The sequence below is a fragment of the Mya arenaria genome, chromosome 11 (genome assembly GCF_026914265.1).
Source record: "Mya arenaria isolate MELC-2E11 chromosome 11, ASM2691426v1".
NCBI lineage: Eukaryota > Metazoa > Mollusca > Bivalvia > Myida > Myidae > Mya > Mya arenaria.
Window position 1 is genome coordinate 62,674,488 of NC_069132.1, and position 13,875 is coordinate 62,688,362.

The 13,875-nt window shown below is 32.6% G+C and overlaps 1 protein-coding gene across 3 annotated transcripts in view; it reads left to right on the forward strand.

Annotated features, from left to right (window-relative positions):
* The window catches only part of LOC128207306 (uncharacterized), a 74,501-nt gene extending 63,335 nt beyond the window's left edge, over positions 1 to 11,166 (forward strand). For all 3 annotated transcript variants that reach the window (XM_052910148.1, XM_052910149.1, XM_052910147.1), the window contains 10 exons: positions 599 to 821; positions 1,365 to 1,455; positions 2,859 to 2,923; positions 3,379 to 3,508; positions 4,483 to 4,580; positions 5,120 to 5,212; positions 6,364 to 6,465; positions 6,785 to 6,919; positions 7,464 to 7,554; positions 8,156 to 11,166. In XM_052910148.1, coding sequence (XP_052766108.1) covers positions 599 to 821; positions 1,365 to 1,455; positions 2,859 to 2,923; positions 3,379 to 3,508; positions 4,483 to 4,580; positions 5,120 to 5,212; positions 6,364 to 6,465; positions 6,785 to 6,919; positions 7,464 to 7,554; positions 8,156 to 8,425 — 1,298 coding nt within the window. In that variant the 3' untranslated portion in view covers positions 8,426 to 11,166. The remainder of the gene's footprint in view (positions 1 to 598; positions 822 to 1,364; positions 1,456 to 2,858; positions 2,924 to 3,378; positions 3,509 to 4,482; positions 4,581 to 5,119; positions 5,213 to 6,363; positions 6,466 to 6,784; positions 6,920 to 7,463; positions 7,555 to 8,155) is intronic.
* Positions 11,167 to 13,875: the final 2,709 nt, after the last annotated feature.

Below are 13,875 nucleotides of genomic sequence, written 5' to 3' on the forward strand. Positions count from 1 at the left end.
CTACGATTTTTGACCGAGACCATTTGATTATTTATGTATTGTATATGGATGAGGTTTAACCTATAACCAAGTAATGTTGATGCACTTTAAATGTGAGATCTAGTATCTACGGCCAAGGTAGAGCAATTCTTAATTTGAATTAGTCGAGAAACGATTTACCAACCAGGTCAACTATTCCTAAAATGCATTGTATATCGTCGAGCTTAATAGTTTAGCTACAAGGGATGACCGAGGTCAACCTATTCTAAATTTATCAAATATTGTTGAACATAGGGCTTGGACCTGGTTCCATACACTTTATATTCAATTTAAAAGGTAAGGTTATGGTGAATTATTCAGGTTAACCAATTCTACATGTATATTAGATAGTAGAGTCATGATGCACGACAGTGGTCAAACGATGATCAATGTATTTTAGATGAGCGAGCTACGATCTACGAACAAAAACAAATTGATACACGATATACGAATATCGTGCTACAAGACTTCTTAAAGAATATGTTTGAATGACAAAGTTTAGATATTCATGCTATCTATAATATATGTTTACACACATTACTCACGCACTCATAGACACAAACACTATGTCTCTTTTCAGCAATTAAGAAACATAAGGTTTCAAGTAGCCAGACACCTAGATTGGAATTGGTGACAACCGTCTCAGACGACAATTTCTCATCGCCTGCCGTACATCCATCAACAATAGATATGCAGCTCAGATGTGTCGTGACAGAGCTCAATCCGAATTATGACTTTATCACAGCCAAATATCCTGAACAGCAGCTCAGAGAAATCCCGCGAAATAAACTGCAATTAATTCGGTAATTTTTAGAAGTTCTTAAACAACTTATTAATGCTTCTCGATGCTTCTTGTAGGACCTCTGTTATTGAACAAAAACTATACAAAGAGCTTTATGGTGAAAATAAATTGATATAACGGTATTTGTTAATTCACATTATGGTTTAATTATGTTAAACACACTATTTGGAGCTAAGAGTAAGACTCATGAGAAACTGTTTTATATTGAATTGGATGTTGGATGTTTTTATTAATGAAGCGCGCAAAGCATAAATGACTCTTACAAAAAATATTTTTTTCATAAAACATTATATGATATATTTTCCTCTTTGACAATGAATAACCGCTCCGTGATTGGAATGACAATTAAATGCCGAGTAGTTTTTATTACAAAGTCTTTTACATAGTGTAGTGTGTTTTTCAATGTTGAATCCTCTAGAATTTGGAGTTATGAACATACATAATGAAAGTGAAGAATGCATCCATTGGTGACCTGTTAGAAATAGAATCATAGAGTCGCTGCAAATAACAGTTCTCATGATGGGAATTAAATGTGCCATTTCAGATTACTCGGACAAGGAGCATTTGGCGAAGTATATGAGGGAACACTGACGAACATGTGTGCCAATGTACGCGAGCTTCAAGTAGCTGTCAAGGTTCGTATATTAGTAAATTATTATATGTTTTACTAAAACAATATTTATTATTGCAATTTATACCAATCTGTAAATGCTTGGATACGGTCCGTCGTGATCCTAATGCATGTTTGCTTGTGTACTTTAATGCGTTTCATATAATCAGTAAGCCCACGATATGTGCGCATGCCCACTAAACATATGTGCAATTTCGAGTTTCGCATACAATAGACAATGTATGTGTGCTTTTACATAACTGTGGGTTTGTATCTCATATCGTTAGGCTCAACGTATGTTTGTATGTTCAGACAAAATAGAACCAATGTTTTTTGTCTAAAATTGTGTTCATCGCACAATTGGTAAACGGTAAAATACGAGGGTTGATCCAGAATTACGTGGATTTCTAACATATTTTCTATATTTATCGTCTAAATCAATTAAAAAATTCATGAATATCTTATTCAAAGTGTTCTACATAGACGATATGAATTTTAGGTATGTAAATTTAATGAGTTTTGAAAAATTACGGGTTTTGAAATAACAGAAACGCACGGTCGGCTCGTATGGCTGTAAATTATGTGTTTACCATAAGTACACTTATATCTTTGTTTTTGTCACAAATAATAAACTCAGGTTTGTATTGGTGTATAATTTGAAAGTTATATTTCTGTCAAGTTAATGTTTATGGAACTAATCTATTGAAATATCATGATTATGGGGGGTGCAAGATGGAATTTTCCAGCACGGCTGAATTCACCGGAAATGCCTATCCGGTGTGCTAACAGTTGTTATCTTAAATAAAGTTTTAAACAATCGACCTATTATGTGTTCGACAACATGTGGAACCATAAGTTGCTTTAGCAAGTGTTTTGTCTTCATTTTAAGCTACATTCATTAGAAACAATTAAAGAAAAATATCTGTTCTTTCCATCACACAACTGAAAGTTAATTATATTCAAGATGTAAGCTATTAAAATGTCTTTGAAGAGGAATGTCCATGACAACCACAGCAAATTAAAATTGAAAAACAATCAATAGAAACGTTTTATACAAAAGACACTTCGTCGTAAGTAGTTCGGCCAATTTCAATTTACTTGGTCAGCTAGCTAGTTATCGATGCCATAATGTACCATTTTCTTTTTAATTCAACGCCAATTCAATCATTATTCCATCGATAGACAGATAGAATAAGGTGGGAACATATGAATGCAAAACTGCGATAAATGTATTCATGTAATAATAATAATCCATAACAACTGTTTTTTTATTAAATAGTAAGAATATGAAAGTGTTCGAAAGAACAATGTCAGTATTTTCCTGAGTTATGGTCGAAATTACATTAGTGCGAAATCATTTCAGAACATTGCCAGCTATAACATATGATAAAGTATATAAACCATATCATTCGATTTGTTTCGCTTCAGACATTGACAGCTTTAAGCACTGAACAAGCCGAAACTGATTTCCTAATGGAAGCTGTAATAATAAGGTAAGAAATGGACACTGTTGATTAAATCTAATATGATGTTAATAACACAAAAATACATCTTGTATGCTTAGATTTGGCTTATATTCCAGTAATCACTGCGTTTAAGATTATGTAAAATGTCATAAAGCAGTACCTTTCAGTTTTTGCCATAGTCGTATGTCCATCAAAATATACAAGCCTCCCTTTGTATACTTTTGACATAGTTGGTATTTTCAGTGCAATAAGTTTATCATACAATAAGAGTTTTTGTAGCAGTATTTCATAAGTTTTTATTTTCGAAAAGTATTATGGACCAACTATCATAACGTTTTCTTAAAATACTAGCTGAATATTTAAAATAGCTTTAATCTTTATATGTCATTTATGTCAGTTGATACTCTGATTGATTTCCAAAAGTGATTAAATGGCAAACATGTAAGTATGTGTAAACTATGCCTTTTGTTGTATAATTTCAGCAAGTTTATGCACAAAAATGTCGTGAAGTGTCTTGGTGTGTGTTTTGAGGAGCATCCAAGATACATAATCCTTGAGCTGCTAGAGGGAGGCGATCTTAAAACCTTCCTGAGAGATTCAAGGCCGAAAGGGGTATGTTTTGCAACTTTTTGTTTTCGATTGCAGAAATATTGTCATTATGAGTCATCGTGTTGCCATAGGCGACGCCGTAAAGATTGGGTCATGACAAGCACACGGCGCTCATGTTTGCTCTAGAATTAGTTCATAGTTATGAATTGCAAGTCCAGTAAATGTCCAGTTTTGTCAAATATTATGACTTTTTTTAACTTGATGCCCTTTAACCAAAACATAAAATCGTGGGGTACCGCTTTTGGTGTATTTGTTGGATTTATTATAGTATATTACACCTTATCTTTTGCCAAAATCGCCAATCAAATGATTTAAATTACTGCATGGAAGGCATTCTAATACGTCTAGCAAATTCTTGCTACGTAGACAGACCTGCAAACACTTCATCAAGGCCTTAGTAAAGTTACAGCATATTATATGCTCATAGCTTTATTTCCAATTCTATCTTGTCGTTTGATCATCTCTAAAACAACCGGAACGTTCAGAGAACGCCTTTTTGGTTAACAATGAATAACCCTTATGACGTAATATTTTCGTAACCAGGCAATTTAGCGCATGACAAATCAATAAGATTAAAAGGTCAATAAATGTTTAAGGACCCGCAAACGAGTTTATACGAATGCACATCATGTGACTACCTTTGAACCATTGGGAATCGCAAAATCAATAAAATTGAAAGTTTTTTCTGTCCTGATGTATAAACAGTTTTTGTCTGTTTTATTGTTTTATTTCTGCAAATATTAAAAATCATCTTTTTTTTTCTTGTAAACTTTTAAACCTTTGCCTATTGTAAGAAGATCTTCAATGGCACCTCGATGATATGAATGAGTGAATGGTCTTGCTTATTTTATAAAATCAGATGATGTTATTTAATTTTATGATTCAATTATTTGCATTTTTTAAACTTTGACAAAAACCTGATATGCAATAGTTTGTAAACAATGATGTAATAAACACAAAACATAATTACTTTGCAGGACCAAGCTTGCACGGTATCGATGGAGGAATTGTTAAAGCTGTCGTTAGATGTCGCTAACGGTTGTAGGCACCTGGAAGAAAAGCATTTTGTCCATAGGTAACATCATGTGATTAAAAGAAGCTTTAATAAATATGTTTACAGAGTATATACACATTAAATATTACTACTGACGAATATATACTTATACTCAAACTAACGCCATTTGGATGTATACACTGCCATCACTATATTTATCGAAGATATGACGTTGTAGGTAATGATCTAGGTATGGAATTAGTAAATAACTTATTATATTAAGACTGATTTTGACAGAATCAACCTTATATAAGCTTGTTTTATATTAATATACTTATGCTGTGATAAAGAAGTATCGTCGACTTTTTATCTGTGTATAATCAATAGGTTATATTACGGCAATGTGTAAAAAATATTTCGTATTATTCTATTCTAAACTGCATTGGTCGACAATAAACGTTTAACGGATAATGTCGGATTGACAAAATTGTGTATATACAAATGTTATTCTGACAAAATATAGGTCAGCATGTCTAGTTTGAACAAAATTGTACTACTAGCGCCATTTTCATATAAGCTTTGATATCAGTATGTAATAATGACACTTTTACATTTTCAAGGGACATAGCAGCTAGAAATTGCATCTTAACAACAAGAGGTCCAGGAAGAATTGCCAAAATAGCAGATTTCGGCATGTCCAGAGACATATACAGGTTTGTGAAAGAAAAGCTGGTTTCTAGTTTTGGCCTCGTACTAACTTATTATGTATTACATTTAAAATGGGTTTATTGATCATTTTAAAGTTACTTCACATTTGCTTAAAATATATTGAAATCGTCACATTTTGATAATAATATATTTAAAATTGCAGGTCAAAACGTGAACAACATGTATTAAACGTACTAAACACACCGTCACATAACAAGAAAGACTGACATAACAAGACATGTAAAAAATATATGTTCTAATAAATATTTGGATGAATGCCTCGTACGGTCATCGAGACAGAAGTTAACTGGGGTTAATACTGGGGTATGAGAACAATTTAATTATAAAATTTATAAAAAATATAAAAATAATAGGAAAAATGAAAAAACAAACTTTATCGCAGGCAGATGCTACTTAGTTTATACCAAGAATTAAACAACACACACATTCATAAAATATCGTTTAGCCACGCTGTAGGCTTACAATACAAGTATCCAATGTGCTATAGAACCATGCATAGCTTTGGGACTTTCCCGGTATAATTTAGACAGAACATATGAATAAATAAATCCACATTCAGAAACAAAGTAAAATCGATGGCTCATTTCGTACGAAAACTAGGATTGTCGTATTCATTTTAAACGTTTCTTGGATTTTGGAGGAGAGCGTCTCGACAGTTTACCATTCTAACTAAATAAGATAAACACAGTATGAGATTATATGTCTTCATTCTTAACATATCGCATTCTAGACAGCTTTATCATTTATCCGTTTTTGATAAACCCCTTTAGAGCGAAATGTAACATTGTTGCGTTTTCCTAGTTACTGAATTAAGTTAATTTTATGTGTTTTATCCCAAAGAGGAGATATAAACGTACAGAATGTGTTTTCGGGCAGGATTACAAAAACAGGCCAAGGGCTCGAGCCTAAGCCGGTAAAGCATCAATGTGCCCGAGTGTCGGATTATTGCTTTTCTATTTGTACCGAAAAATTATTGCGTTCCAAACAAATATTCATATCTTTAAAAAAAGATCAAAATGAAACATTTGACCCAAAGCACGCTTGCGACGTTATTTAATTTTTAGAGGATGACCTCATTGGACTGGAAATAATATACATTAAAATAATACAATCTATATATATCCTTATTATTCAGTGCGGACTACTATCGGAAGGGCGGGAAAACAATGCTGCCAATTAAGTGGATGCCTCCTGAGGCTTTTTTAGACGGTGTTTTTACCTCAAAAACGGATGTCTGGTAAGATCTGACAGAACCACACCACAAGGGTATTTATGACAAAAATCTTGGAAACTGAAACTGACAATAGAAAATAATCTTATGCTTTACAACTGTTGGAATGTCGTGGTTTATTTGAATCATTTTGACTGAGTCAGTAACTAAACAAATTGAAATTGAAATTGGTGCAGGATAATACATACTAGAATTCAGCTGAATCGAGCAAAACATAAACATAATTACTGAAATACACATATTTCTTTTTACTATTTCAAAATCATATCACACACAAACACACATTATTCATGTCAAGAAAAAAACGCAGCATTCACATTTTCAGGTCGTTTGGTGTTCTTCTGTGGGAGATATACACGCTTGGCTACATGCCATACCCAGGGCAAACGAACAGTGACGTCATGCATTTTGTGTCGTCAGGCGGTCGTCTGGATCCACCAGAGCAATGTCCCGGTAGATTGTAAGTTTATATAAAAATGAAAAATAAAACTGGAAGAAAGTTCTGGAGTTCTAGACAGAAGTAATATTGCTGGAGTATATTTGAACCTCTGGAGTTCTGGAAAAAAATATTATTGATGGAGTAGATATAATGTTTTGAAGATCTGAAGAGTAATACTATTGCGCGAACTCAAGAAAGGACTTGTTTACGCACAAGAACGTCAGATTTTATTGTATTTAACAGGCTTTTTAAAATACCACCACAGTGAACCTAACCTTAAGTTCACGCGTTGTCATATGGCAATTTGGTAATTTATTATTTTACTGCAAAAACGTGAAAATTGAATTAAGTAAAAACACGTTTTAAAGGACATTTGTTTTGAAGATGCTCCATCATGATGTTCAAAGGCAGATACCTTATATGCATTATATATCTTTGATTTATGTTAAATAACATGAACATTTGAGTAAACGCTTTTTGCAAAAACTATATTTATATAAGCACATGCACATGCCAGCAGCAAAGGTTACTTTTCTTCATATTGTAATTTCAATTATAACTTCAGGAATAAGATAATGATCCTATGCTGGAACTCTATAGCGGATATTCGACCGTCCTTCAGTGAAATTATCGAGCTTCTAGACATGTGCCTTCAAGTGAGAATATTACTTAACTATCTTATGCAATAACAACTTAAAGTGTACGTTAGCGAGGAATGGCATAAAGTAACATTTAATGATTAAGAAAGGGCAGAATGGGGTTAGCGAGCTTTTCTTGTTCATTCAAATAATATTTCGGGTATTCTTATTGACTTAGAATGTCTTCCATTGGCTGAGACATTTTCAATATAAAGTCTGACGCAGTGAGTAACTATCGGATGGGCGACAGTATGCGGACCTTTATACAAACGCGAATGTTAATTTTTGATATGAGCCAATCACTTAATGAATTTTGAATTCCATTGGCAAACAAATATAGATTTCCTTCTAATTTAAGCTATTGATTAATTGTAAAGATTTGTCCTTCAAGTAGGAATTGATTTGTTTATGATAACTTAACTTCAACGATGGACATGTGTTTGAACAGCTTTAAATGGTTATATTAATTTGATGCGTGACTATTTTAAGACATTGTATGTATGGACACGTTTTATTTACACTGAGTGATAATTACAATAGCAATCAAAGCATAACCGTGAAAACCAAATGGTATACCATTCTATATCAACATTAATTTGTACATGCCATGTTTTTCAAGGACAATGAAGTTTTAGATGCCCCAGTCGGAACCTGCCAGTTTCTCACGGCGGAGTATTTCAAGGATGCCTCGACTCTTGCCAATTCTGTTACATGTGAGGAAGATAGCGTGGACAAAAGCACTGAAACACTTGACTCTCCTACTAATATGATCGAGAACAGAGACCAAATTACAGACACACTTGATTCGCCCACAAATGTTGCCGAGTTCCGATCAACAATGGAGTCAGAAAGTCGGGAGCCGCTGCTCCTGTCCTCACCTGATTATTGAGTCTCAATATCAATGGTGCAAAATATCTCTAGAACAAATAGTTCATACATGTTTTCACCTTCCTGGTTTTGTGAAGTTAAGGAAGTCGTAGTGTGGGTTCAAACGATGGTTTAAAGGGTATTTCCTCCATAATAGGGCATGTTACTTGTCGGTAGTAAATATTTCTGCTCCAGAGATGTAAATTACTATTCTCTAATATATTTATGGTTTATTAGTTATGTGTTTGTTCCGTCAAACGCAGCTGAAGAATATGGTAAAGGTAAGTTATCACCGTTCACCTTGCACGAACCTTCTCATATCCGTACGGAGTTAATCACAAATTAGGATATCGGTCAAACGCTTAAAATGTTTTCAAGGTATGCATACCTTGATCATATAGCACTCAAGAAGCAGTCCACACGTACACTTTCCCGAACAAGGTGTTTCTAATCTATCATCTGTTCGATTAAAAGTCGTCTTAGATTTGCTTTGGTCTGCTTCATTTTGTAAAGATTAATTAAATTTGGAATTTGATAAAACAATTTGAGACTGGTACTTTTTCATGCTTGAGTTATTTATGTTTTCTGTTTTATATCATTATTTGTGAATGTTCCGGGTATGTTAGTGAAGCATATCGTATAAGATTGTTTGGAAGTTGCATATAGGCAACTCTTTGAAACGGATTACACGAAACGGAATAAATGTTAGAAACGACCACCCTTAGGAGAAAGAAAAACTGGTCTCCTAAGACAGGTGGTCTCTTAACTAAGGATTTGAGTGTGATATATATACAAAAGAGAACTATGATGATTTCAATCCATTTTGTATGTGTGTTTAAACGTAATTATCAATGAAACAGTTATAAATATAAGAACAGATAGTTGTACTTCATCAGAATTGTATTATTTTAGCAATAATAGTTCCTAAAACAAATTCCATTATCTTGTTTATAATTTTTAAAATGTTCCAAAAGTATTTCTTAAACAACTTCAACAAAATCAGATATGTTACATTGTTTCTGGTTAAGTCTGGTTAAAATAAAATGTTCTTATCAATATCAAACATATGCTAAATAATAGCAGAGTTGTCTTTACAAAAGCTACATAATCATCAATATAAATTCCAGTTTTCGTTTACTGACGGAATTTGAATTTGCCAACTCCCAATTTATTTGCCATTTTACGACAAGAATGCATAAAGTTATTTCTTACTTGTATTTTCTTTTCTTCTTAGATTTAAACTTGACGTTTTGCCGACAATTTGTATTACTATTTGTACACAGCCAATATAAACAATACGTCCAATAAACGTTTCCACAACTGCTCGGCACGTAGAGATAACAGCTTTTCGGCTGGCTAATTTACTCGATAGAGGTCACGTAACACATATGCAATAGGAATGTACACTCGGTCGTTAGTCGCGTTTGAAAGTTGGAAGCTAATTTATGTTTAATTAACGTTTAGAAACGGTTAGAAGGAATTTAGAACGGACGAGCAACGCATATAAGCGCTTGTTAAAAATGGTTGAAAGGAACAGATTTCACTGTACATGTATATACATCTGACTTATGTGCCATTTATTCGAAAATTGAAAATTCTGACATGTTTGGTTTTATATCTGTTTTATGTTCCTTTCATTATAGTATGTAACATATTATAAGAAAACTACTGTAGTTTTCTCTGTGTTTAGTTTCAAATGTAATGAAATATGAGTTACAATTAATCAACAAATCTGCTCAATGGTCCCGTGAAAATGTTTATGTATTGTTCTTTTTTGAAAATCTTCCTTGCAGTTAAATAAGATAACAATGTAAACTGTCTGTATGTGAATTTCGAATGACTGGTGACCCCATATTGTGTTGGTATCATTTCAAAGGGTTTTTACGTGTAGAAAGAATAATGTATAAAAAGTATCGATCAAATTTTCTGCATTTTTAGCCTTACATAATAACATGATTGGTAGTACTTGGTTGATTCCAATTTAAACAATAACAACGAAATGCAAACTGCCAATTCTTTATTTGTAATGTTTTGTTTTTCAGTCATTCACTTTTGATTTAGAAATCGAGCAGTACCCTTAAAATGATACCAATGCTACAAGGTAGCAAATTAATTGAGGAAATTTTTTATATGTACCTCATATACTTAACAACAAACTTCAATCCCTGCGCTAAAACATAAAAATGATAATCTCAAATATTCTTTAGGTTTTTGTAAATTTCTTTATTTGTATAACAGAAATGTATCTATGCAATTATGTTCCAGTAGTATTGAAACAACTATTCTTAAAGGCACATGTAGATTGAATATAATTAGGGACAGAGGCTGTTTGTAGAGCTTAATGCATTTAATAAATGAAATTTGAATGTAGAAGGGCACCTAAATACGAGTTTGATTCAAGGTAGTATTTATAAACGTTCAATTAGTATTTGAACTAAATAAATGTAGCAACAGTTAAAAATATTTCAAAACATTGTGTTAAAATAAGGCTCTGTTACGTCCTGATATTGATGACGAGGACAGACTATTTTTCTTGGTGCTTATAAAGTTAATGTTTGTTTGTTACCAGATGGTATAAACATTTGGTCAATGTTATTATTGATGTTATTCCATATGATTTATATCATTCCATTGTTATGTTATGTTTGTTACATTGTTTATAGAACAAATGCACACCGGTGTTTGCATGATATGTCATTTGATTTATGACATGTGGTCATATGTCATACGTATAACCGTAATGTCAAGAATATTGTGAATAAAGTAAAAATATGAATATAGTTGCTGTTTTTTATGACTAGTCCATGGTTTATTGTTCTTTTCATAGAGGTTTGATACATTGTATGACCTATCCGACCGAGACAGGAGCAAAGTTATATTTTTATAAAACTCCTTTTCTATGTTGATGATGGCAATATACCCATAGTAGATCTGCAACATTATTCATCTCAAAACATGCTTGTATTCTGAAAATATAATACGTAGAAGATAATTGGTTGTTTACGTAAAAATTTGTTATATTTTTCACCGAGTGACCATTAAAATATTTTTTGAGTAGCAAGGACACGTGTAAAGTGTAAGTGTAAGGTGAAACACATTGCTAACTTGCACTGAAGTAAGTACTTTTTATTATATACCAGGTAATGCCAAGTTAATTATAGTTAATAAAAAGCCCAAAATTGTATACGAACGAAGCATTTCGAAAATGACATCGTTTAGGGTGTAACCAAACCATGTGTGCGCTGTCGTTTGTTTGGAAGAAAGAGCGGGCTAAATATTAACTCAGAGTAAAACATCAAATTGTTACTTCAATGCTTGTGACAGAGAAACACCATTTTATGTTTCACTAACGAATATCGGATACTTTTTGAGATCATTGCGATTGGTGTTAAATATATAATACGACAAATATATAATTAAAAAATATACTTTGAAGCAACGTTGCTTGTTTTTGTAACAGAATGAATACTTATAGGCAATGATTTTGGAATTAAATCTTGTAAATTGACATCAAATTTTACACACCATAATGTATAACGACGCCTGTATGCGGACGTATGTGTACAGGTCTGAAATAACGCAAGGTAAGGCACGCCATATTATGAAATAAATAATTTCAAGAAATGGCTCTCTGTTTATAGGATCAAAAATCTGATATTTTACTGTATTTATATTTTGATCGATTCATTGGAAAGTACAGTACATGTAACAGTGATGAAAAGTTATCGGAAATACTGATAATTTATCTATTTTTCCGAAATATTTGTGAATATTGCAGATACTTAATTAGTTCTGACAGGAATTTGAAAATGATCTTATCAAAAGGGTATGTGTCTGTTGTTGTAAGGTATTTATATGTATTCATATAAATCAATAAAAAGTCCGAACGTCTTAAAACTATCGCTTACACGAAATATACTTGAAATTCCCTTTAACCATGTTATTTTCTTACAGCTTGTGGGATTAAGTTCTCATTCGGTCAACGTTATTTCGATGCCATGTCACAAAACAACGCTCACTTTTTGCATAATTTTTCAATATTAGTAGAATATTGTTAGAGGTTCCTTATTTAATGAACAACACAAGTACATATCGATGGCATTAAAAACATACTTCAGTCATATAGTTTGTTATACTTTTAGTTATAATGTAACACTTTAAGCATAAACATATAGTTTATTCTCGTAGAGTGGACATCAATGAACCCGTGAAAGATTAACCATGCTATAAAAATTGAGCTGTTCAAATTTAAGATAAAATAATACATTTGCCTTCGAGAGACACCACAATTATTTGAGGAATGAATTGCGGCGTTGATGACATTATTGGGGTATAAACGCATTTAGGTTGTTCATAGTGTGTGGAGTCACGCAATTTATTATTTATATTCACACCAAAAGTTCATTATTTCATTAATTTTCAAAATTCCAAGAAATATTTTAAAAAAATACTTAATTATATTCACTTACAGTTCGTTCTCACTCATTCTGTATCTGAAAAACTAACTGAAGCACATTCTGCTTCTTGCGAGCATAAAACACGGTATTTCTACCTTATGAGACTATAGTAGACCACAGTTAATCTTTTAGCATTCACCAATAATTTAATATGATTGAGCTTTCTGCTATCAAATACACGGTTACAAACTTGTTATCAGTAATTAATATTTTCCGTAAATGCATTATTTGTTAAGTAGTTAAAGGTTTATCAGTCAAAATGGATATTTGGTATTCATGTGTCTGCATTGATTTTGAATAAGAGTGTCACTTTAACATTTATGAAAGCTATACTTTAATAGCCGCTCAAAACAAACTGTTATTATTATACTGTAACACATTTCGTAAGGACCGTAATCCATCGATTTCTTATTATCTTATTTAACAGGTGAAGCAAAAAATAAACAGAACAGCAAACTGTTCGTTAATTTATAGCTTGGCAATGCCTATAGCTCACGTGTTTCAGATAACATTTGATTTCGCAGATACCAGACTTTTCATAAACACGTGTTATTTAAAATTAAATTCTAGATTGAATTTAAAACGTTACTTTGCGTATTATGTCCATTAAGATTTATATCCGTCTGATGTTTAGTTCATCTGAAAAATCTTAAAGGCCTATTTTAAGAAAAGTTTGGCATGAAAATCCCCTGCTGAGCATCTTCTGCTAACTGCGTTGATGTCACAGTAGGGGCAAATGTCCTGTTTATTTGTTTATTGGCTCAAGGTCCAATTCTGTAATAAAACCTCCAAACCTGCACAGCAGGATATTCAGATCGGAGATCTGATAGGACAATTAGTCAATTAGATTGAGATAAATACACATAGGTTGTGTACAATACACAGGGTAGGGGTTGGTTATTTGAGGGGGGGTGGGGGGCCATTCACTTACAGAAGGATTAATCTAGGCCTTTAAGCTGAATGAGGCACCATTCTGTATCTAAGTGATTTCTGAAAACATGCAATTTATGTTTTC